Here is a 21,594-nt window from a genome sequence, read left to right as displayed (position 1 = left end):
CTCCTTCATCAAGTGGCACCACTTCCTCCAGCAAGATTCCACGATTGGTCCAGTATCCTACTAACCTCTATCTCCGAACTTCCATTCCCCCTCAGAGTACCACTAAATTTTACAATGAATTTTTTTTCTTATTTGCTTCGTTAGATAGTAAATCCCCCAAAACTCTCTCTTCTGTAATATGTATCCCCACGTGCCTTGTATAGTGCTTTGCACTCAATGAGCACTTACTATGAACTTGTGAACCAACCAACTACTTGTAGAATATATATGCCCAGATTCCACCAAGGGTTTACTGGGAAGAGAGTAGGGAAAACATACACAATAACTTTGTTCCACAATTCATTTACTGAATTGGGGCAGGTGATTTACCAACAGATTGCAAGATAAGGTTGGGAGAGAAGAGTTCTGGCTTTCTCTCCCAGGAGCCAGTTGTGTCATGGATGCTTGTAAATTTTCAAAAATAGCCATCTGTTGTTGGGCAAGCTGGGTCTCAAGCTGGAGACTGGCATACATACATTCTAGGAGTCCTAGGCATTCCTTGGGCTTGTGGTCAATTCCTGAAGGAAGAGCAATGGAGGTGCAAAGGAGACAAAAGAGAGATTTTATAATTGTACTGAGGTGGGAAGGGCTCTAATAAGATGACTGCTCTAATCTTTCTGGGCACAACTCAATCCAGATGCAGCTGTGCTCAGCTGTCACCTTCTCCATGAAGCCTACCTGGCCACCCTATTTGAAACCAATCCACTGGAACTTATTACCCACTCTCTTGCTTTATTTTTCCCTTAGTACTTATGATTATTTGGCATATTTTGTAATTAGTTACATAATTGTTTTTAATTGTAATTAGTTATGTAATCCCCCTTCTAGAATGTAAGCTCCAGGAAGGCATAGATTTTTGTCTGATTTGTTCACTAGTGTGTCCCCGGCACCTAGAACAGTACCTGACGCGTAAGTGTTCAACAAATATTTGATGAGTGAATGAAATGGTCTGAGAGTGAGGCCTAACTTCCCTTTCAAGAGCTCAGGGGATGCCTCAGCATTCTTCTTACCTGACATAGTAAGGTCATCAGCAGTGACCCGAAGTTCTTCCTGTTGTCTAACTTTGACCAGTCTCGCTGAAATCAATTCTTTTTCTAATGTTTTCAACTACATTATCTGCATCCAGCTCTTAGTTAACCTTCGTAGTTATTTATCCATTGTTTGTGTATTTATTGGTCTTGACTTCTTTGTTAAACTCTGAGGTCCTCAAAAACAGGACTCATGACTGTCTAGTGCGCTGTTTGGCTTCCCACAGGTATGCTAAATACCCACTGATTTCGCCATGGGAGGATGAATAACTGAAATGCAAAGAAACTGAGCTAACTGTTACTATTTCCTTCCCTGGCCACTTTTCAACTAACATTACTAGCAAGCAATAAAATTTTCAGCCAGCTCCAGCCACCTCCTCCATACAACCTTTCCCCCTGCTGAGTCCACTTGGGAAATCCACCCTGCATCCTTCCTTACCTGAGGACAGCTTTGTTGCCGGGATTTTCAGGCAAGTGGCTGGTGGGGAACTTGCTTGAAGATTAATAAAGCTGGGGTGGGTTTGGCTCAACAAAGAGGCACAGCATTACCTTCCTCTTTGGCTGGAACAAAATCAGAGGCAACTAAGTCAGAGTTCATTCCGACAAGGGACAGCCTAATTAGATCCCTGCGTCTGGTCTATGAATGCAAGTGCTGAGATCCTGGCCTGAATATCTTCAAAGAAAGTTATATAAGACAAAAGAGAAACCATAGTGGGACTAAGGGAAACCAAGCAGGGTTGGGATAAGCTAAAATCTAATTTGCTTATATTCTGCAAGTTCTTATTGATCTGTGCTACATGCTGACTACTGTGCTGAATGTTAGGGCATACACAAGACATCTAAGACATGGTTTCTTAGGTGTTTAATATCTACTTAGGGAGACGAATCAGACTCTGGTGAAATGGTGATATAACAACACAGGACATAAACAATGAGTCTGACAGCCTCGGGTGAAAGTAAGTCCTTTTATCTTTTAGTTATACTAAGATGTGAATAAATGTAAAAATGAATGTTTTTGAAATGGGGTAAGATATCAATATGAGTACAACAGTCAAAGAAGACTCCAGGCAGGTGGAGGATATTTATTGGACCTTGAAAACAGGAAGCTTTGGATAAGTGGAAAAGATATTTCAAGTGGGAGAAAAAAAGGATGGCATGAGCAAAGGCAAGGAAGCAAGAATATGGCTAGGAGGATGAGGAGCCCTAAGAAAGTGGCCAGAATTAGAGGGTGGAGAGTGGGAAAGCAGGATGGGTCATGGAAGACTCTTTCCAATAGCAAATCTGAGACTTTCTCAGAAAGTCACTGAGCCTTTTAGGATTAGAAAATATGATAAAATTTTTACTTTAATTAATCCACTGGGATTAAAATGGGTTGGACATGGAAGTTCTCAAAGGGGAAAACAGATTACCTTCGGCAAAAATAGTTACGTTAGAAGGAAAATTTGATTTGTAGGGAGAAAACCATGAGTCCTATAGGAGACATATGTTATTTCTGTCTACTGAGCAACCCTTGCTCTGGAAAACTACTCTTTCCCCAGATTCCAGGTCATACATACATCAGGCCCCTCTCCATATTCCAACAGGAAAAGGCATGTGACCCAATACAGGGCAATCATGGTTTCCTATCTCCCTTGGCAGCTGTGACTGATTGAAGGGATAAGCACATGAGGCAAACTGGGCCAGTCATTCCTTGGGATTGATATATAGATTCTGTTGTCAAAGCTTGCTTTCCTCTGATTTGCTATGCTGGGAAGATGTAAATTTGGGGTCAATGAAAGCTACTGAGTTTGGCTAGCATGCTATGAGAAGCAGATACAAGCAAGAGATTAGAGAGGAGAGAGTGCAGGAGAAAGATGGAGAGATGGACAGATAGCTACAGGCACTGAATCCCGTTCCAGTCCCTGTGGTACTGGTAGCTCTTCTTCCTATTCTCTGACTACCTCAGCAACCTCCCAATTGCACAAGCCTCTGAATTTCCTTTCTCTCTCAAAGGAATCTGAGTTGGGGTAACGTCATATTAACATAAATCACATTTTGGACATATTGGATCTGAGGTGAGACAAGACAGTCCAAATAGAAATGCCTAGAAAAACAGCCAGAGAGAAGGCACTGAGCTCAGGTGAAAGGTCAAACTGCCAGGCCAGTCACAAAGAGGTGATGAAGGAACTGCAAAAATACATTAGCTCTCCAAGGTCAAAAACTGTGAGAGAAAACTGGACCTTTGGGGAACTCCTCCTCAGGAGTTTGGAAGATGAAAAGGAAGTGGCAAAGTAGACAGAGGAGCAATGGATGGAAAGGCAGAACAGCTGGTTCTATGAAAGAATTAAAGGGGTTGAGACAGTGGGGAATCCATTATTCACTATCATAATGAGATCAAAAAAGGATAAAAAATTGAATTCATTCATTCATACACATAAGAGACAGTTAAGTGCTTACATGTATCAGCCACTGAAGATACCACAGTGAGCTAAACAGACATGGTTGCTATTCTCATAGAACTGACAGTATTGCAGTTTAGACAGTCATTAAGTGATCAAGCACCATCAGTTACTCTTGGTGAGGGAAATCCATTTTTTTGCCCTGGGTTTGTGGATTTTTCTGAGCCCTACTGTAGGTCTTCCATCTTCTCCTCGCTCCTGCTCCAGAGTCATCATCTCATTTGATGGCTCACTCAGCATGGTAAGGAGCTAGAAGGTGAAACTCAGGCCTCAAGATTCTTCTCACCATTTGAAAAATTTGTGAACTTCCATGCGAAAGCACTTCTCATTTGGGCCCTTCCTAGGTGTATGAGGATGCATTTTCTGCTGAACTGTAAGGTTTGAAGAGTATGTTACACACAATCCACACTAAAGGAACCATATTTCTGACTAGACAATGTATAATAGAGGATGAGGTTGGGGAGCAGCCAAAGGAAGCAGAACAGAGACAATAATAAAAGGTGATTTACATACAGTATCTTATACATTTCTCATAATGACCCTATGAAGTAGGTAGCTTTATCCACATGTTTTTGAGAAAACTTAAGTTAGGAAATTTGCTCAAGATTCCACAATTAGTATGTGGCAATGGCGGAATCAAATCCAGGCCTATAGACTCCAAAGTCATGCTCCTTACCACTGCACAATATAATCTGTGAAAAGAGCTAGTTCATTTATGTTCAAGTTATGACAGAGCAGGCCTCTCAGATAAAGTAATCTACCCCACCTAACAGTTAAGTGAATAGGCTCTGGAGTCAGATGGTCTCAGGCACTTCCCTGGCCACCAGTGGGACTATCCCACTCAGTCTGAGTATCTGTTCACTCTAGCCAACAATATGTCTTCTGTTCTAAGTATTAAGGGGAGATACAAAGTAATAATTAATATATTCATTCAACATATAATTATTGAGCATCTGGGACTTTCCTGTTGGCACAGTGGTTAAGAATCCGCCTGCCAATGCAGGGGACACAGGCTCAAGCCCTGGTTGGGGAAGATCCCACATGCCGCAGAGCAGCTAAGCCCGTGCGCCACAACTACTGAGCCTGCGCTCTAGAGCCCGTGAGCCACAACTACTAAGCCCACGCGCCTAGAGTCCCTGCTCTGCAACAAGAGAAGCCACGGCAATGAGAAGCCCGCGCATGACAACGAAAAGCAGCCGCCGCTCACCACCAACCAGAGAAAGCCTGTCCGCAGCAATTAAGACCCAAAGTAGCCAAAAATAAATTTAAAAATTTATTAAAATATATTAAAAAAATTATTGAGCATCTATTATTTAACAGATTCAGTTCTAGCCACTGGGAATACAGGAATGTTCCCATTTAGTGGGAAATGCAGAGCAAATACAAATACTTTCCAATTAAATAAGTAACAGGAAAAAACATACATACAACTAGCTTCATTTTCCCAAAAGCTGAGCAATTAAGGAGGCCTGGTTTTAAGGGAGAGGAAGCAGGGTCTCTGACACACACCTCTTCTGTTAGTAGGATGACTAGAATTCTGCTCCATCTGAACACCAACGGGTGTCGTGCCTGGGAAAGAATCACATGACCACCGACAACCCATGCTACTATTTTACTATTAACAACTTCATAAGTTCTCCCCAGCAGAGCTCAGGCTGTTCCAATTTGGGGAGGAAAAAATGTAAAAGGGTGTACTGTTCTATCTCATGGCCAAGTATAAGTAATTGTTCTTGAATTGATCTTGGTCTCACAGCCCTTTCATTAGTTTGGAAAACATGTTTCTAGTAGTACTGCAGCCTTTTTTCCTGGACAAAATAGTACTGTAACCATGCCCAAACCTTAACAGTCTCCTATGAACGGGCAAATATTCTGTGTTCTCTCATCGTTTTAATTTCTGTAATATCCGTCCTTTTCTTGTCTTGTAAGGTAATTTAAAAACTCTGGCTCCCCAACATCTCTAATGCACCGGGAGATGAGGAGGGCAGAGGAGGGAATGGGAGTGGAGAAAGAAAATCTGAGAGCACTACAGGGAACACTTGAAAAAGTGTTTTAGATAGGATAACTCGGGGAAAAAGTAAGCCATCACCCTCCGGTACGGCTCACAGCCTCAGCAGAACACATTTGCCTAAGAAAGTAAAGGTCCACGCACAGCAACGAGTCAGAAGCAATAAACCACAATTCCCAGCGTGCCCGGAAGAACAGTTACCGCCCAGCCCAGTCCGATCGGACTACAACTCCCATTTCACCCCGCATCAAACCGGCCAGGTCTTCCAGCAACTGCCGGTTTAAGCCCCGCCCCTCTATCCCTCCTGGTTGCTAAGGCTGGAACGAAAGCGTGGAAACTGTCACGCCTTTCTTGACCTTCGGGACCCGAGAGGAGCTGAGACGCAAGAGTTTAAGGACCTCACCTGCGGTGTTAATCGAAAGCCTCAACCCCAGCAACCACCCTTGTAGTTGATACACATGCGCAGTGCCATGCCGGTCAACTGCCCGAGCCTTGGCGCTTGCGCGGAGGTTCGCGCTGCACGCGGCCGGGAGCGGCCACCCTATTGCGCAAGCGTCTGTGCCCTCTCTATCTAGCTTTCCCTGCGTTCTTACGTAGGGGGCGGGGCTAAGAATGTCAATTGGTCTGTGTGCGTGCCGGTCAGTGAGGTGGGTGCGGTGATTGGTGGCGACCCGGAGAGTAGTGGGTTTGTGTGTCAGCCCTGTGGAGGCAGCGTTTTCTGGGCTTCGCTGGTTCTCTCTCTCCAGAAGGTTCTGCGGGTTCCCCCAGCTCTGGGTACCCGGTTCTGCATCGCGCCGCCATGATGGGTCATCGTCCGGTACTCGTGCTTAGTGAGTTGTGGGAAAGCCGGGGAAGGGACCCCCCCCCCCCTTCACCACCCCTCTTTTTCCGCACTTTACAGCCTTGCCCCAGCCCAGTCCCGCTCAGGTCCGGCCACTGAGCCTTCCAGTCGTTAATTTTGGAAGCCCCTTCTCCTGTTTCCCTCTCTTCTCTTAACCCATTCCCCTGTCTTGGCAAATGTAAACTGACCTTCCTGTCGCCGAGCCTGTTGAACGGAACGGCGTTCCGTTCTTCACCCCCAACCCCCGCCCTTGAACTCTTCCTTGAGCGATTTTCAATGTGTAGCTGAATGAATAAAGGTTTTTTAGTTTGGCCTAGTTTTATAATCTTGGCTCATCCCTTAGTAACGGTGTGGCCTTGTCCAAACTGCTTGAGTGAAAATGGCTCCATCTTTGTTATTAGGGTTAACAGTATTTCCTCATAGGATTGTGAGGCTTAAATGAGATAAGGAGATACAGCTGTTTAAAAGAGGGTCTGGCAAACAGCGAGTGGTATCCTTGGCCACTTCCTCTTCGGTAGCCGTCCTCTTGAATTTCCGTTAGTCAACCCCTGTTCACGAAGTAATAACCCTGCTTCCCTCATTGGTCTGGCTTAGATGTAATTATTCCCTCAAGTGTCCTCTCCGTTGTAATATTTCCCACTTACCAGCTGAGTTTTCCCACATTCCTCGATTGGTTCTCTTTACCCTTCGGGAACATCCCAGATTTCTTTCCTTACTTACGAGTCCCATTTCCCTTGTCTTCCCTTGGTATGTTTCCAACCTGTGTAACTTCCGTATCCTATTTGCAAGAGCACCTGAGATGCCTGACTAGCCATTTTCCTTCCCTCACCATCTTCTTTGTAGAGAATGCTATTCCAAGATTTTATCTATTTTGTCTCTACTTGGAAAATAACTGTTTTCAGACAAGAATTCACTTAACCCAGAAAAATACCCTATTTTTTCTGATGAATCCATTAGAAAGGTCCATGCAGGATTTTAGTTCACTGCCTGAAATAGGAATCTAAATCCTGAGAATTGTGTTTAGATTTGATGGGACTGGATCGAAAATTTTACAGCAAATTGTAGGGAAAATATAATTTGGAGAGAGGAGTGAGACATTACGTAGGTTCAGTTATAGTCATTGGCTTGTCTCTCATTGAGAGGGCCCTGGGGTGACTGAGTGGTGCATTGTGCAGCCCTTTGGAGGTCCACGTTAATCTCTGGCATTAGTGGCTGTATCCAGTCAGGCTCCTTATTAAAATACGTAGTCAGCTCTTTCTAATGGTAAATGGGTAACTGAGGCATTCTGGTTATGTCCAAGCATGATGTGACTATCTTGGCAAACCCAGACACTTGAGTGTGTGTTCTCATTCCACAGCACAGTGGGGGGGCCCTATCAGTAATTATGCTGGGACTGTCAGTATGATTCCCCATATCCAAGTATGAGAATATGAACCCCCAGACTCCCTTTTTACGTAAAGGAGATTGATGCTTTTTAGAGACACCAGCCCTTTGAGAATCTCATGGATCTCAGATCTTAGGTTATGAATTCTTGCTGTAAATACATGAATGTTTGGCTAGAGGGAAAGTGATGACCAAGATTCCAAAGTTGAAGCTTTATGGATTGTTTCTTCGTATACCAGGGGTTGAAGTAAATAAAGCTTTATGGATTGTTTCTTCGTATACCAGGGGTTGAAGTAAATAAATAAACATAAGTATATACGTTTACTTTTTAACAGTTTGTCGAGGTATAATTGACATACAATAAGCTGCACATATTTAAAGAGTACAGGTTGATAAGCTTTAATCCGTATATACATCATGAAACCTGGGTGTGTTTTTATTTTCAAAGATTGGGGAATAAATAGCTTATATACAGTGGGGCAATCCTGGGCTGTTGCCTTTTGTTTTTATCTATTTTAGGCCAGAACACAAAGCGTGAATCTGGAAGAAAAGTTCAATCTGGAAACATCAATGCTGCCAAGGTAGCACATCTTTTAAGTTGTTTATAGTAGTTTGCCTGTAGCTGCCTTCCCTAGTATTTCTGTATTTGTTTGCAATTAGGCAGAGGAAAAGTTGACTTCCCTTCCTTCCGGACATTTCCGTCTCGGTGGTAAGGAGAAGGAAGCCTTCCCTCTCTGAGCTAGGCCTGATGGTCTTCTTATATTAACTTGTGCATATTCTATTGCTGTATATTGTCTCATAATATTCTGTTTGTGTTTGTCTCCCATACTAGACTGAGTTAGTTGAAGGGAAGAACTGTATTAATTCCCTTTTGTATTCCTAGTACTCAGTGCAGATCCTGGATAGGTATTCAGTAAATATCTTTTGAATGAAAGAATGAAATAGCCCTAGATCTAATTAGCATGGGGTGGAGGCTACTATCATGGAAAGAAATACAAATACGTGGACTTTCAGTTATCTGGACTGCTGGGAAACTGAAGCTCTGGGAGGCATGTCCCTTTTTTTCCTTGTGAAAAGTTATTTGTTTCTGCATCCAGAAAACATTCCCAAAGCGGAAAAAGCAAAGAACAGAATCTAGCCATGTGGCGTGCTGTATTTAAAGTGGTCGCCAACCCTACTTTAGAAGTGTCCTTGTTAAAACACTGGCTCTGTGGGTTACTCATGCCTCTTCCCCTGACACACTCACTATCTTCTGATTTGTGCTTACATGTTTTATATTTTCTTTCCATAGACTATTGCAGATGTCATCCGAACATGTTTGGGACCCAAGTCTATGATGAAGGTAGGCTTATCTCATTACTGAAACTTCGACTACAGATTTTCCCTTTCTGTTTTCTGGGACACTTAAATATAACTTCTGCTTTTGTCCTAGATGCTTTTGGACCCAATGGGAGGCATTGTGATGACCAATGATGGCAATGCTATTCTTCGAGAGGTTTGACTTTTCGTTTTGCTTTCTAACATTTTATAAAGGACACATAAAGAGATAATGTAAATAATGATTAGCTTTTTTGGGCTGCTGTAGCAAATTACCACAGACTGTGTGACTTGAAACAACAGAAATTTATTCACATGGACTGGAGGCTGGCGGTCCAAACTCAAGGTGTCAGCAGTGCCATGCTCCTTCTGAAGGCTCTAGGGAAGAATCCTTCCTCTTATAGCTTCTGATGCTTGACCACATTCCTTGGCTTATAAGCTCTCTTTCTGTCATATGGCATTTTCTTGTGTGTCTCATAAGGACACCAGTGGTTGGGTTTAGAGCGTACCTTGATTACCCCTATGACCTCATCTTAACTTGGTTACATCTGCAAAGACCCTATTTCCAAATATAGTTTTCAGGGGATGAGACATCAACATGTTCTTTCAGAGGACACAATTCAACCACAACAATGGTGTTCCCAATAAATAAGCTAAAAGATACTGTTCTGTTCTCAAGAAACTTCAGTAGTTAAGTTGTCCTAATGCATTTTTCCCCAAAAAGAAAAAGACTTGGAAAGGTGTTTTACTTAGATATTTTAGGGGCCACTTTTAATCTTTAAAGCTGTGGTAAAACAATAAAAGGGAGTAAGTGTGGAAGCAAGAACCTCAAGAGTTAGGACCAAGCAGAATGGGTTAAGAGGTCTTTCTTTCAGATTCAAGTACAGCATCCAGCAGCCAAGTCCATGATTGAAATTAGCCGGACACAGGATGAAGAGGTTGGAGATGGGACCACATCTGTAATTATTCTTGGTAAGAAAAGAACGGAAGGTTGATAAGGAAAATTAGATTGAAACATTAAGATTTTTGCCAGAAATAACGTCAGAGCTTTTTGTTTTGTTTTGACTGCAACGCGCGGCATGTGGGATCTTAGTGCCCTGACTAGAGATGGAACCCGCCGCACCCCCTGCGGTGAAAGCATGGGGTCTTAACCACTAGACCGCCAAAGAAGTCCCCTGAGTCATATTTTAAGAAGAACATTTGTACCAATCCACTAATTATAAATGTTTAAAGAACTTTTTGCTAATTTTCTGTGTATTGTCTCCAACTGAGCATAAAATGTTCATCATGGTATAGGATGAGCTTTGCAAATCTGATTGAATAAAATACAGTCCATTGTCATACTCACAATACGTTATATTCTATAAAGTCACCACAAACACTGAATTAGTGAATACTAAACCATCACTCCGGGGGGAGTATAGGGTTAGGTTCCTCAAGCGTCCAGTCACATATTTATCAATGCATAAATATGTATGTTTTATGTTTTATTTGTTTGTTTTAAAGACACTTTATTTATATATATTGTTGATTCATTAACACTGGACTCATGCCCAGTAGCACTATAACTTATGCCTGAACAAAGCTTATGTAGTAAGTTATTGTCTCTACAGGGCACATTACAGCTTTCTTGCACGTAGGAAAATTAGATAGTACTTTAGGACTATACTTAGGCCATTTTAAACAGTGAAATCAACAAGAAAATGCGCAAAAAATGTGGAAAACATGCCACTAAATATACCACGTAAAGGACACTTGTTTACATGTGTTACATGGGAATTCCCCAGTGGTCCAGTGGTTAGAACTCCACACTTTTTCACTGCCGAGGGGGCGGGTTCGATCCCCGGTTGGGGAACTAAGATCCCACAAGCCGTGTGGCACGGCCAAAAATAAAAATTAATTAATTAAAAAAAAAAATCTGTAGCAATATGTTTTCAGGAATTGAGGGAAAAACTATTTTCAGTTAGGAGATGCCAATTTATAGTGTTGGCCCACAGGCCTAAAAATAGAATCCTTAACAAAATTATTATAATATGAACTTTTTAAAAATTAATTTTTAAATGCCTTTGTACTGCATTTTGAGAATGGTGAGTTGGGTGGAGATTTGCTTGAGTCACCACCAACTAATCACATCTTTAGATCCAGTTCTTTTGTGGATTGAGGATTAATTACATATGGCTAGTTCTGTACTGAAACTTGGAGGATGAAAGAAGTAGGTAAGACTCCATGTGCTTTTTCACTTATTTGGGTAGAAGATGAGCTTTAGGTTTCAGGCAGAATTTTCTAGCTGGTAATCTTAGTTAAATCTCCTGGAGATATTAAGTAGGTTAAGTATCCATGAGTCTAGATTTCTTAGACTTAGGTAGCTTTTAAAAAACCAAAACTGCCATTTCTGAAGATATCTTTCTTCTGTGATACTGCTCTGATTCTTCTTTAACAGGGTATAGTCTTTTCTAAGTTAACTTATTAGAGCATGTTTAAAAATATTTGATTATCTTTCTTTTAATATACATGATGGTCACTTAGGAATTCTAAAGTATTGAAATCAAACATTTGAGCACATGCCAAAGAGTATACATGTGAACTTTTACACATTTGTGTACATTTTAAAAATTAGTATCAGTGGACCTGGTAGTACAAGCCCTTTGTGCAAAAGGTCCTTTTTTTGACCAAAATAATGGTTTTTCCTCTTCAAAACTTTTTTTAGAAACAAGCTTTTGTGTGTGTGTGTGTGTTAATTAGAATTAGAAAGTAAGGACAGTTTTTAAAAGGAAGGGACATTTTACCAATAATCCCTCTTCCAGAGGGTAAATTTTGTAAATTTTTATGGGTATTCTTCCAGGTATAAAGTTTTGTGGGTTTTTTTGTTTTCAGTACCAGCAGTTTGACTACATCCTAGGTATTGAAATAATAATAAGCAAGTCAATTTTCCTTTATTTTTCTTTCTCTTTTAGAGTCTTCGGGAAAATGTTTACCATTTGTTTAGGAAACTGGGAACAAATATTTAGTTAGATCACAAGAATAAGTAAACCCTGGGATCAGTCTTTGATCATTTAAAATATATCTGATGAGAATTTTTTTTTTCCGAATTTGCTTGTACAAAGTATAAAATCTGGAATAGTATTTGCATACTTTGGGGAAACGTACTTAAGAAAAAAGAGCAGGTACTTTTAGAAGCATAATGAAGTTGCCTTGATATCCAGGTACTTTTCAAAATGTTATGGTGTATGCATCTTTTTTCAGCAGGGGAGATGCTGTCTGTGGCTGAGCACTTCCTGGAGCAGCAGATGCACCCAACAGTGGTGATCAGTGCTTACCGCAGGGCTTTGGACGATATGATCAGCACCCTTAAGAAAATAAGGTATTGGAGGTGGGGACCAGAAATGGGTAGTGTCAACTATGGGAGGCCTGGAAAACTAATCTGTTCTTAGATGGTAAAGGAAGGCCGAGCACATCACCAGTAGTTTATACCCTGGTGGTATTTTGTGAGAAGGAGAAACAAAGAGGGGAGCAAAATGAAGGGAAGGGTAAGAGAAAAAAAATTTTTAGAGGGCTTCTCTGGTGGCGCAGTGGTTGAGAATCTGCCTGCCAATGCAGGGGACACAGGTTCAAGCCCTGGTCTGGGAGGATCCCACATGCCACGGAGCAACTAGGCCCGTGAGCCACAACTACTGAGCCTGCGCGACTGGAGCCTGTGCTCTGCAACAAGAGAGGCCGCGATAGTGAGAGGCCAGCGCACTGCGATGAAGATTGGCCCCCGCTTGCCACAACTAGAGAAAGCCCTCGCACAGAAACGAAGACCCAACACAGCCAAAAATAAATAAATAAATAAATAAAAATTTAAAATAATACAGACATACACTTTATTTTAAAAAAAAAGTTTTTAGAAAATGGCAAAGGATACAAAGCAGACAAATAAAAGAAGCTAGGTTTAATTCTTCAAAATATATTTTGGTTATATGCAGTCTGCTAGTTTCCATGTTAGGCACTGCTATGGGAAATGTGTAGTAAGTGAAATAGAGCTACCCACCAAAGTTTTAGATTCTAGTGGGAGAAATAAGTTAAGGAGTTAGATAACTAATTATTCAGGGGTTAAAATACCCTACCATCGTGTATGATTATAACTAATTCAGTCAGTACTCTCTCTAAAGTGCTGTGGAGGATGGTAGCCAGTGGTTTTCATTAAAATCAAAAGGACTGGTACTGAAAATGCTATTTGAATCCTCTCTAGTTATCAAAGAGCTTGCTGTTAGTCTATGTTTGCTGAGTGCTATAAGGTAATAAAAGGAATATAGGAATGTGTGACTTCTACTTGAGGAAATGTCAGTTAAGTAAGAACATGATACAGAATGCAAAATTTCTTTGATTAAAAAAGTTGTTTAAAAAATAAAACCTGGGACTTACCTGGTTGCACAGTGGTTAAGAATCCGCCTGCCAATGCAGGGGATACGGGTTCGAGCCCTGGTCCGGGAAGATTCCACATGCCATGGAGCAACTAAGCCCATGAACCACAACTACTGAGCCTGCTCTCTGGAGCCCGCGAGCCACAGCTACTGAAGCCTACGCACCTAGAGCCTTGGTGCTCCGCAACAAGGGACGCTACCACAGTGAGAAACCCGCACACCACAAGTAGAGAAAGCCCACGTGCAGCAACGAAGACCCAGCGCAGCCAAAAATAAATCAGTTATTTAAATAAATTTATTTTTAATTAATTAATTAAAACCTATAATTTTCTACTCATATCCTTAGGTTGTCGGGTACACAAGTACCTAGCAATTTGGTGAGCTTTGTATTGTACTTCCTGCTGTTAAGAAACAAAGTATATGATAATATCTGTCTAGCACTCTTACAGAAGGAGGTGCTTGATTTAAAACATTTTTATGAAGTAAGCTTTGTAAGAATGTAGAGTACACAAAGGATTTACTGAATATTTGGAGCTGAATCATTAATGTTTTTCTTTTTATCAAGCAATAACTGCCTGTATATCTTAGATAATATTTTTGGAGCTATTGCTTTTTCCCTAAAATACATAATTCAGCAACTATTTAATGATTGCTTATTGTGTGTCTTACTGTGTTAATAAAAGGGATTTCAGCAGTATGAAAATTTGGGCAAGATGGTATCCAAGGTCTCTTACAACTTATGATTCTAGATAGTCTTGCCACGTACAAATTTGTAATTTCGTTAGAGGAGACTAAACACGTAAAAACACTGTGGCGCACCATGTATTATGATGCTAGGTAAAATAGAATCAGGTGTCCAAATGGATAGCACAGACTGATGGTGATTCTCCAGAGGAGCTCTCAGAATTTGTTAGTTATAGGATGAGGTTTCAAAGGTAAAATGTGTCTTGACCCAAGTTGTGAAAGTAATAGAGTTTATTTGGTTGGAGCAGAAGGTAAAGAAATTATCTTACTGTAAACTCTGTAAGTGTGGAGAGTTGTCAGACATGAGAGCAGATTACTCAGGGATTTGAGACACCTTTCAGGGATGGGTTAATTGTAATTTTGCTAAAAGGCAGAGGGTGGACAAAGTTACTTCTTGATAACACTGAGTTTCCTACAAAGGAACAGATTCCCCTTGTTCTGCCTGTTGGCCCACTATTACAGTCATCAAGATATAGATGAGGACTTCCTTAAACATCCAGGATCCCACTGAGCATATTATTCGTTTTTCTTTTCTCCAGTACCCCTGTTGACACCAGTAACCGAGATGCCATGCTGAACATCATCAACAGCTCCATTACTACCAAAGTAATCAGTCGGTGGTCTTCTTTGGCTTGCAACATTGCCCTGGATGCTGTCAAAACTGTACAGTTTGAGGAGAACGGTCGGAAGGAGATTGACATCAAGAAATACGCAAAGGTAGAAAAGGTAAACTCTTTGAATGTGTACTTTGGAGACAAATTATTTGGTAGCATGAGTCATCACACTTGTGGAGGAAATAAGTTTAAATCAGAGCAAGATATTTTTATTATTAGAACCAGGAAGAAGAGTATTTGCTACCTGGAAAACAAAAACTTGAAAAAGAGGGTGCCAAAGAGGTATCTGAAATAATTCTGTTAGCTTCACTGCTGTCCCTACACAAGGTCTACAGGGGCAAGAGAAAGGCTTATTTTTGTGTCTGTATTTGTGCATTTGCATACATATCAGCCACTGGGTCAGGAAATAAACAAAGGCTCTACAGCATAGCGCTAATAAGCCCCAGAATGCTTTCTCCATCTTTATTAATTTAAGATTTTAAAGTAGCATTAATATCTTGTGGCCAGTAGATGGAGCCCTATGTCTAAAATTCATGGAAATATCTTTCAGGAAGTAGAGATCTGCGTCCTTTTTTTTTTTTTAAGAAATATTGCGTGATTCTCATTCATTCATTCATTCGGCTGCGCCAGGTGTTAGTTGCGGCACACGGGATCCTCATTGCAGCATGAAGGATCTTTTAGTTGCCACATGCGGGATCTAGTTCCCTGACCAGGGATCAAACCCAGGCCCCCTGCATTGGGAGTGCGGAGTCTTACCCACTGGACCACCAGGGAAGTCCCTGTGCCCCTTTAAATCTTTGTCAATCACTGAATTTCTGTCTCAGCCAACCTTCAAATTGTGTATCATGGTCTAAGATTGATGTGCTTCCTAGAGAGAAAGAAGTGTGATTGCAACTGTAGTTGTTTTAGAGGTTCATGGAAAAAAGATACTTTAAAAATCTGAAATGGTGGTCATTTGGGAAAGATGAATGTCTGGGCAGGGAGTTGAGAAATTATCTCCTGGTTGTGGATTGAAGTGGTTCTTTTGCTCAGATACCTGGCGGCATCATTGAAGACTCGTGTGTGCTACGTGGAGTCATGATTAACAAGGATGTGACCCATCCGCGGATGCGGCGCTATATCAAGAACCCTCGCATCGTGCTGCTGGATTCTTCTCTGGAATACAAGAAAGGAGAAAGCCAGGTAATGTCCCTGGCCCTATTCCTTAAATTTGATGTAAGAATCTGTTAATATGGACAAGGGAAATAAAAAGTGTTTGTTACATGCCTACTCTGTGACCTTTACAAGTAATCTCTGATTCTTACAACTACTCTTTACAGCAGATGATACTGACTTCCATTTTACAGATGAGGGATCTACACCTCAGAGAAGTTAGGTTAATTGCTTGAGGAACACAGCTGGTATTGGCGAAATCAGAATTTGAGCCCAGCTCTGTTTGGCTTCAATTCCACACTATCATGCCACCTTTCCTAATGCATCAGTAGAACATAGAGTAGGAGTTAATTGAGCTTTGAAGTGCCAAAGAATTTCCAGAGGGCAGGAAGCTCACAAGGCTCCATCACCCTTGGATAAAACAAAGTAATTGAAGCTTATCAAACAGTGGTTGGGAACAAGAATCGATTCATTAGTGAGAAGAATTAAGACCCTGAGTTACCATGCACACTGACAGGTCAGAAGAAACATTGAACTAAGTGGCTAGAGACCTTAGCCAAACTCCACTAATTGCATTGTGACTTTGCATTCCAGTTGCTTTATAATTAAATGGGGTTAAACTAGATGACTGCTGGAGCTAAAGTGGCTTATAGAGGTGTTGGGTCGTGGCTTATTCTAACTCATGCTTTCTGGGATACATGATAGTGCTGGATGGAGGGAGTATAGTAGTTAGGATGACCCTAAAGAGGTTCACCAATCCAAAATTTTTAATTCAGAGTGACTTTTCTTCACCACATAGACTGACATTGAGATCACACGAGAGGAAGACTTCACCCGAATCCTCCAAATGGAAGAAGAGTATATTCAGCAGCTCTGTGAGGACATTATCCATCTGAAGCCAGACGTGGTCATCACAGAAAAGGGCATCTCAGGTAGGACTACATTCATTTTTCCAGACTATTGTTGTGGTAGAAGAGGGTCGGTGATTTTTTTCCTCGCATGTTGTCATACACTGAACATAATTAACATGTGATGGTTAGGGTATGTGGAGGATAAAACCTGTTCAGAACCCAGGGTTTCTGGTTTCCAGCTTGACACCTCTATTCTTGCAGATTTAGCTCAGCACTACCTCATGCGGGCCAATATCACAGCCATCCGCAGAGTCCGGAAGACAGACAATAATCGCATTGCTAGGTGAGTAGGCCAGGTAAAAATAAGATTCTCCTTCCCATGTGTTTTTATTTTGTAGCTTCATAATGTAGTCATCCTTATCTGAAAAAGTTTAGCATAGGATAAAGCTAGCCAAATTATTTACAGATGGAAATAACCTGGGTTTAGCCATCTGCCCTCTTCAGAAGTCCTCTGTCTAGAGACTTCCTGGTGGTCTAGTGGCTAGGACTCCGTGCTCCCAATGCAGGGGGCCTGGGTTCGATCCCTGGTCAGGGAACTAGATCCCACATGCCACAACTAAAGTTCCTGCATGCTGCAACTAAGACCCAGCGCAGCCAAGTAAGTAAATAAATATTTGAAGAAGAAGAAGTCCTCTATCTAGAGTAACAGTTATCTGCTGCCTGAGACTCTACTGCTCCTAACCAGTAGTGAACAGCTTATGCTTAGACATCTATGATCACTACCTTGGTATAGGGGTCCATTTCAGATCAGTCTGTTTTAACTAGCTCAGAATATAGCAGATCCAACAATTATCTTGATTGGATCCTCAGCTGCTGTTAATGCAACCTTAGATTGCACTCACTACTTCAGCATGAATATGTAGGCTCAGATACCATCTATTTTTAAGAGTAATTTTTTTTTTAAAGGTGAGTCTATTCTACATCACATAATATGCCATAGATCCAAATCCAATTTTATACTTAAAACGCTTGCTCTGAAATGGCTCGGCATACATACATATACATAGTTGACTCTACATGCCCATGAGTGGGGAAAAAGTGACAAATAAAAAATTAGCCCTACATTCATTAAAATGGGGTGAGACATATACTTATGTACTTAATCACCTTATTTCTTGCTTGACCTTTACATTGTCTTTAGTACAGTCCTGTTATTGACCTTGAGATCTAACTAGGCATTATAGGATGAGTTCTATCTAGAAATGACCATTATGTGTTATACACATGGTCAGATATGCATAAGGATTCATTTGTCCAAATTTTAGGGTCCACGAAGTATATTTTGAATTAACCTGTATCTCGTTACAGTAGTTGCCTTAGGTATGCACACTTTCACTTATAAAGCCACATTAGTTTAAGGAAACTTCACCTACATATTTGGAAATCTATTTCACCGGCAACCAAGACGTCTCGAGTTAGGTAGAAATGTTGTTAGCAGTCCACTTTGGCCCTTAACCCTTACACCCCACCGCAGACCCTAAGGACCAGGAAGATGAGTAAAAGTATGACATCATCTGGTCTTCTCTCTGTCCCCCTTCTCCCCATCTAATCAATAGAGCCTGTGGGGGCCGGATAGTCAGCCGACCAGAGGAACTGAGAGAAGAAGATGTTGGGACAGGGGCAGGCCTGTTGGAAATCAAGAAAATTGGAGATGAGTACTTTACATTCATCACTGAATGCAGAGACCCCAAGGCCTGCACCATTCTCCTCCGGGGGGCCAGCAAAGAGATTCTCTCGGTGAGTCAGCCTTGGAAGTGTGACTGAATGATCTAGGTCATTCCATTTCTTGAGAGTTTCCCAGAGGGCCTAAAATCATCCTGTTGCCCATTTATAGTTATTTAATTGCCATCTGAAGCCACAAATCTCTCTCTCCTTTTTTTTTTTTTAATATTTTTATTTTTAATCATGGTTTAAAATGTTTTTAATGTAAAATATATCATCTGAATCATTTTTAAGTGTATAGTTACAGCAGTTTTAAGTGTATTCATATTCACATGCAACAGATCTTCAGAACTTTTTTTATCTCAAAAAATTGAGACACTATACCCATTGAACAATGACTCATCATTTCCCCATCCACTAGTAACCACTGTTTCCTTGTTTTTTAAGTTGAAATTATAAATATTACTTTTTTTTTCCTTAGTGAGGTTAGGTAATTTACCAGAGGCATATAGCTAGTAAGTAGAGAGTTTACACTACACTGTGCAGCCTCCTGGAGTACACAGCTAGACAGGACAGAGTAGGGTTATGGGTCTGTCAAGCACAATGGACAAAAGTCTAACATCCCAGAGTGACACCACATTCCCCCTGGCCTTGTTGCAGTTGTAGTTAATGTGTTTTTCCAGAGTTAGTAGCATCTGCCCTGCCCAAAAGGTTTGAAGGACCTTTCTTAGTTTGCCCTCCTTGGTGGTTTACCGAACTTGGCAGTCAGGAAGTCGTTTGGTACTTCTGATCTGTCCTTGAGTCATCAAGCTTTGGCTTTATACTCTTTGTTTCCTTTCCCAAGGAAGTAGAACGCAACCTCCAGGATGCCATGCAGGTGTGCCGCAATGTTCTCCTGGACCCTCAGCTGGTGCCTGGGGGTGGGGCTTCTGAGATGGCTGTGGCTCATGCCTTGACAGAAAAATCCAAGGCCATGACTGGTGTGGAACAATGGCCATATCGGGCTGTTGCCCAAGCCCTAGAGGTCATCCCTCGTACCCTTATTCAAAACTGTGGGGCCAGCACCATCCGTCTACTTACCTCCCTTCGGGTGAGTTCCTTTCCATGCTCTTCTCTTGATGGGGTAGGAAAAGCTGTGTTTGGCCTAAGAGGGTAGTTCATGTCTGTCTTTCCAGGTTCTCCTGGTAGCTTGTTCCCTTAAAATCTCTTCTCTTTCTTAATTTTTGATTTGTTTGTTGTCGTTGCCATTTCCTCTTATCCCTACCTTATCAATGCAGTGTATTTGATTTTTATGTAATGGTCTCTGTCAGCTTACTTGTTCCTAGTATTTTCCCCTTTAATTATTTATGCTTGTTCCAACTATAGGCCAAGCACACCCAGGAGAATTGTGAGACCTGGGGCGTAAATGGTGAGACAGGTACTTTGGTGGACATGAAAGAACTGGGCATCTGGGAACCATTGGCTGTAAAGCTGCAAACGTATAAGACAGCAGTGGAGGTGAGGCACTCTAAGACATATGCTGTGCTGTTTATTTCCAGATAACCAGAAAACAGTGTGTTTGGTCCAGTCTTGAGGAGGGGGAGATAGAAGGCAGAGTATTCCCCAAAAGATCTCCCAAGGAATTCCATCCCCCTACTTATATTTAGCTCATTTAAAAAGCAAGGTAGGGGGACTTCCCTGGTGCAGTGGGTAAGACTCTGTGCTGTCAGTGCAGGGGGCTCGGGTTCGATCCCTGGTCGGGAAACTAGGTCCCGCGTGCATGCCGCAACTAAGAGTTCGCATGCTACAACTAAGAAGTTCACATGCTGCAACTAAGAAGTCCACATGCCACAACTAAGAAGGTCCCGCATGCCGCAACTAAGACCCGGTGCAGCCAAAAATAAATAAATAAATATTTTTAATTTAAAAAAAAAAGGTAGGGAATTCCCTGGCAGTCCATTGGTTAGGACTACATTCTCTCACTGCTGAGGGCCCGGGTTCAATCTCTGGTTGGGGAACTAAAATCCCACAAGCTGTGTAGCATGGCCAAAAGAAAAAGAAAAAAAAAAAAAAAGGCAAGGTAACGTAGCACAGGCTGCATCCCTTGCTTACAGAGAACTGCATTTTACATTCAAGACTCTGAAAGGGTAGATTTCAGATAAAATGGTAATTATATAGGAGGAGCTAGGTGATACGTCTAAAAGAAAACAAGTGTCCTTCCCTTCTTTGCTAACCTCTTTGGGGCTGTGGTTTTTCTCCTAGACGGCAGTTCTACTGCTGCGGATTGATGACATCGTATCAGGCCACAAAAAAAAGGGTGATGACCAGAGCCAGCAAGGCGGGGCTCCTGATGCTGGCCAGGAGTGAGCGGTGGGCAAGGCGACCTCAACGCACAGAGCCAACAGTCTCCCCCTTCCCTGAGCCAGACTGCCAGGGACACTGTGGATGTCTTTGTTTGGAAGGGATCGGGTTGAGGGGCAGCCCCAGTCCCTTTCTGTCCCAGCTCAGTTTGCAAAAGGCACTGACATGTAATTCTTCTCTATTGTAAGCTTTCCATTTAGTTTGCTTCCGATGATTAAATCTAAGTCATTTGAGATGGTGGTTATTTGTTTTTCAACCTTGGGTCATATCTCTGCCTCCTGGCAAGGAGGGAGGAGGCAGAAAACCTTACTGGGAAGAGAGATGGGAATGAGGTCATTCAGTATCTTTGCCTCCTTGAGAGGGTATTCTTCAGACTTCTCAGTAGATGCTGGTTGGGAAGGCTCTTGGAGTTCAAAGCATGATATTGCAAAGCTTAAAAACATACCACCTTGCATTCACCACTCAACAGGAAGAACCTGCCCAAACCATGGGTGTTCCTTGCATGTGGTTGTATGTAGAGCAACACCCAGTACATGCTAGGGCTCAGGCACTTATCCTAAAGAACATAGAGCATCTGTTTCTGTACTGTATTCCGTAACTTTTCAGAATCCTTCCTATCATACCTAGAATTCTTTTTCTCTGCCCTCTCCCAGTGTTCTTGATTCCAGTCTATTTTGGCTTGCTGGCTTATTTTCTTGGCATGCTTGTGTCACAGTA

General features: G+C 41.8%; 1 protein-coding gene and 1 long non-coding RNA gene across 3 annotated transcripts; one reads left to right on the top strand and one right to left on the bottom strand.

Annotated features, from left to right (window-relative positions):
* Positions 1 to 326: 326 nt before the first annotated feature.
* On the bottom strand, positions 327 to 6,063 carry LOC132352006 (uncharacterized). Its single transcript, XR_009498564.1, has 3 exons — positions 5,914 to 6,063; positions 1,507 to 1,628; positions 327 to 557 (listed from the first exon to the last, which is right to left on the bottom strand). It is a non-coding gene; the product is annotated as an uncharacterized LOC132352006 (long non-coding RNA).
* Positions 6,064 to 6,188: 125 nt separating this feature from the next.
* On the top strand, positions 6,189 to 21,110 carry CCT3 (chaperonin containing TCP1 subunit 3). 2 transcript variants are annotated; one of them, XM_059933896.1, is made up of 14 exons: positions 6,189 to 6,340; positions 8,254 to 8,315; positions 9,026 to 9,076; positions 9,167 to 9,229; positions 9,927 to 10,023; positions 12,295 to 12,412; positions 14,738 to 14,915; positions 15,845 to 15,994; positions 16,764 to 16,896; positions 17,077 to 17,158; positions 18,432 to 18,612; positions 19,382 to 19,627; positions 19,903 to 20,034; positions 20,779 to 21,110. In XM_059933896.1, the coding sequence occupies exons 1-14, from the start codon at positions 6,310 to 6,312 to the stop codon at positions 20,881 to 20,883; spliced, it is 1,629 nt and encodes a 542-aa protein (XP_059789879.1). In that variant the 5' UTR covers positions 6,189 to 6,309; the 3' UTR covers positions 20,884 to 21,110. The 2 variants fall into 2 exon arrangements, with proteins under 2 accessions (XP_059789879.1, XP_059789872.1); XM_059933889.1 differs by having other exon boundaries at positions 14,738 to 14,924.
* Positions 21,111 to 21,594: the final 484 nt, after the last annotated feature.

This window comes from Balaenoptera ricei, chromosome 1, assembly GCF_028023285.1.
Source record: "Balaenoptera ricei isolate mBalRic1 chromosome 1, mBalRic1.hap2, whole genome shotgun sequence".
Classification (NCBI taxonomy): Eukaryota; Metazoa; Chordata; class Mammalia; order Artiodactyla; family Balaenopteridae; genus Balaenoptera; species Balaenoptera ricei.
The sequence above is the reverse complement of the archived record's forward strand: the minus strand, read 5'-3'. Positions and strand labels throughout refer to the sequence as shown.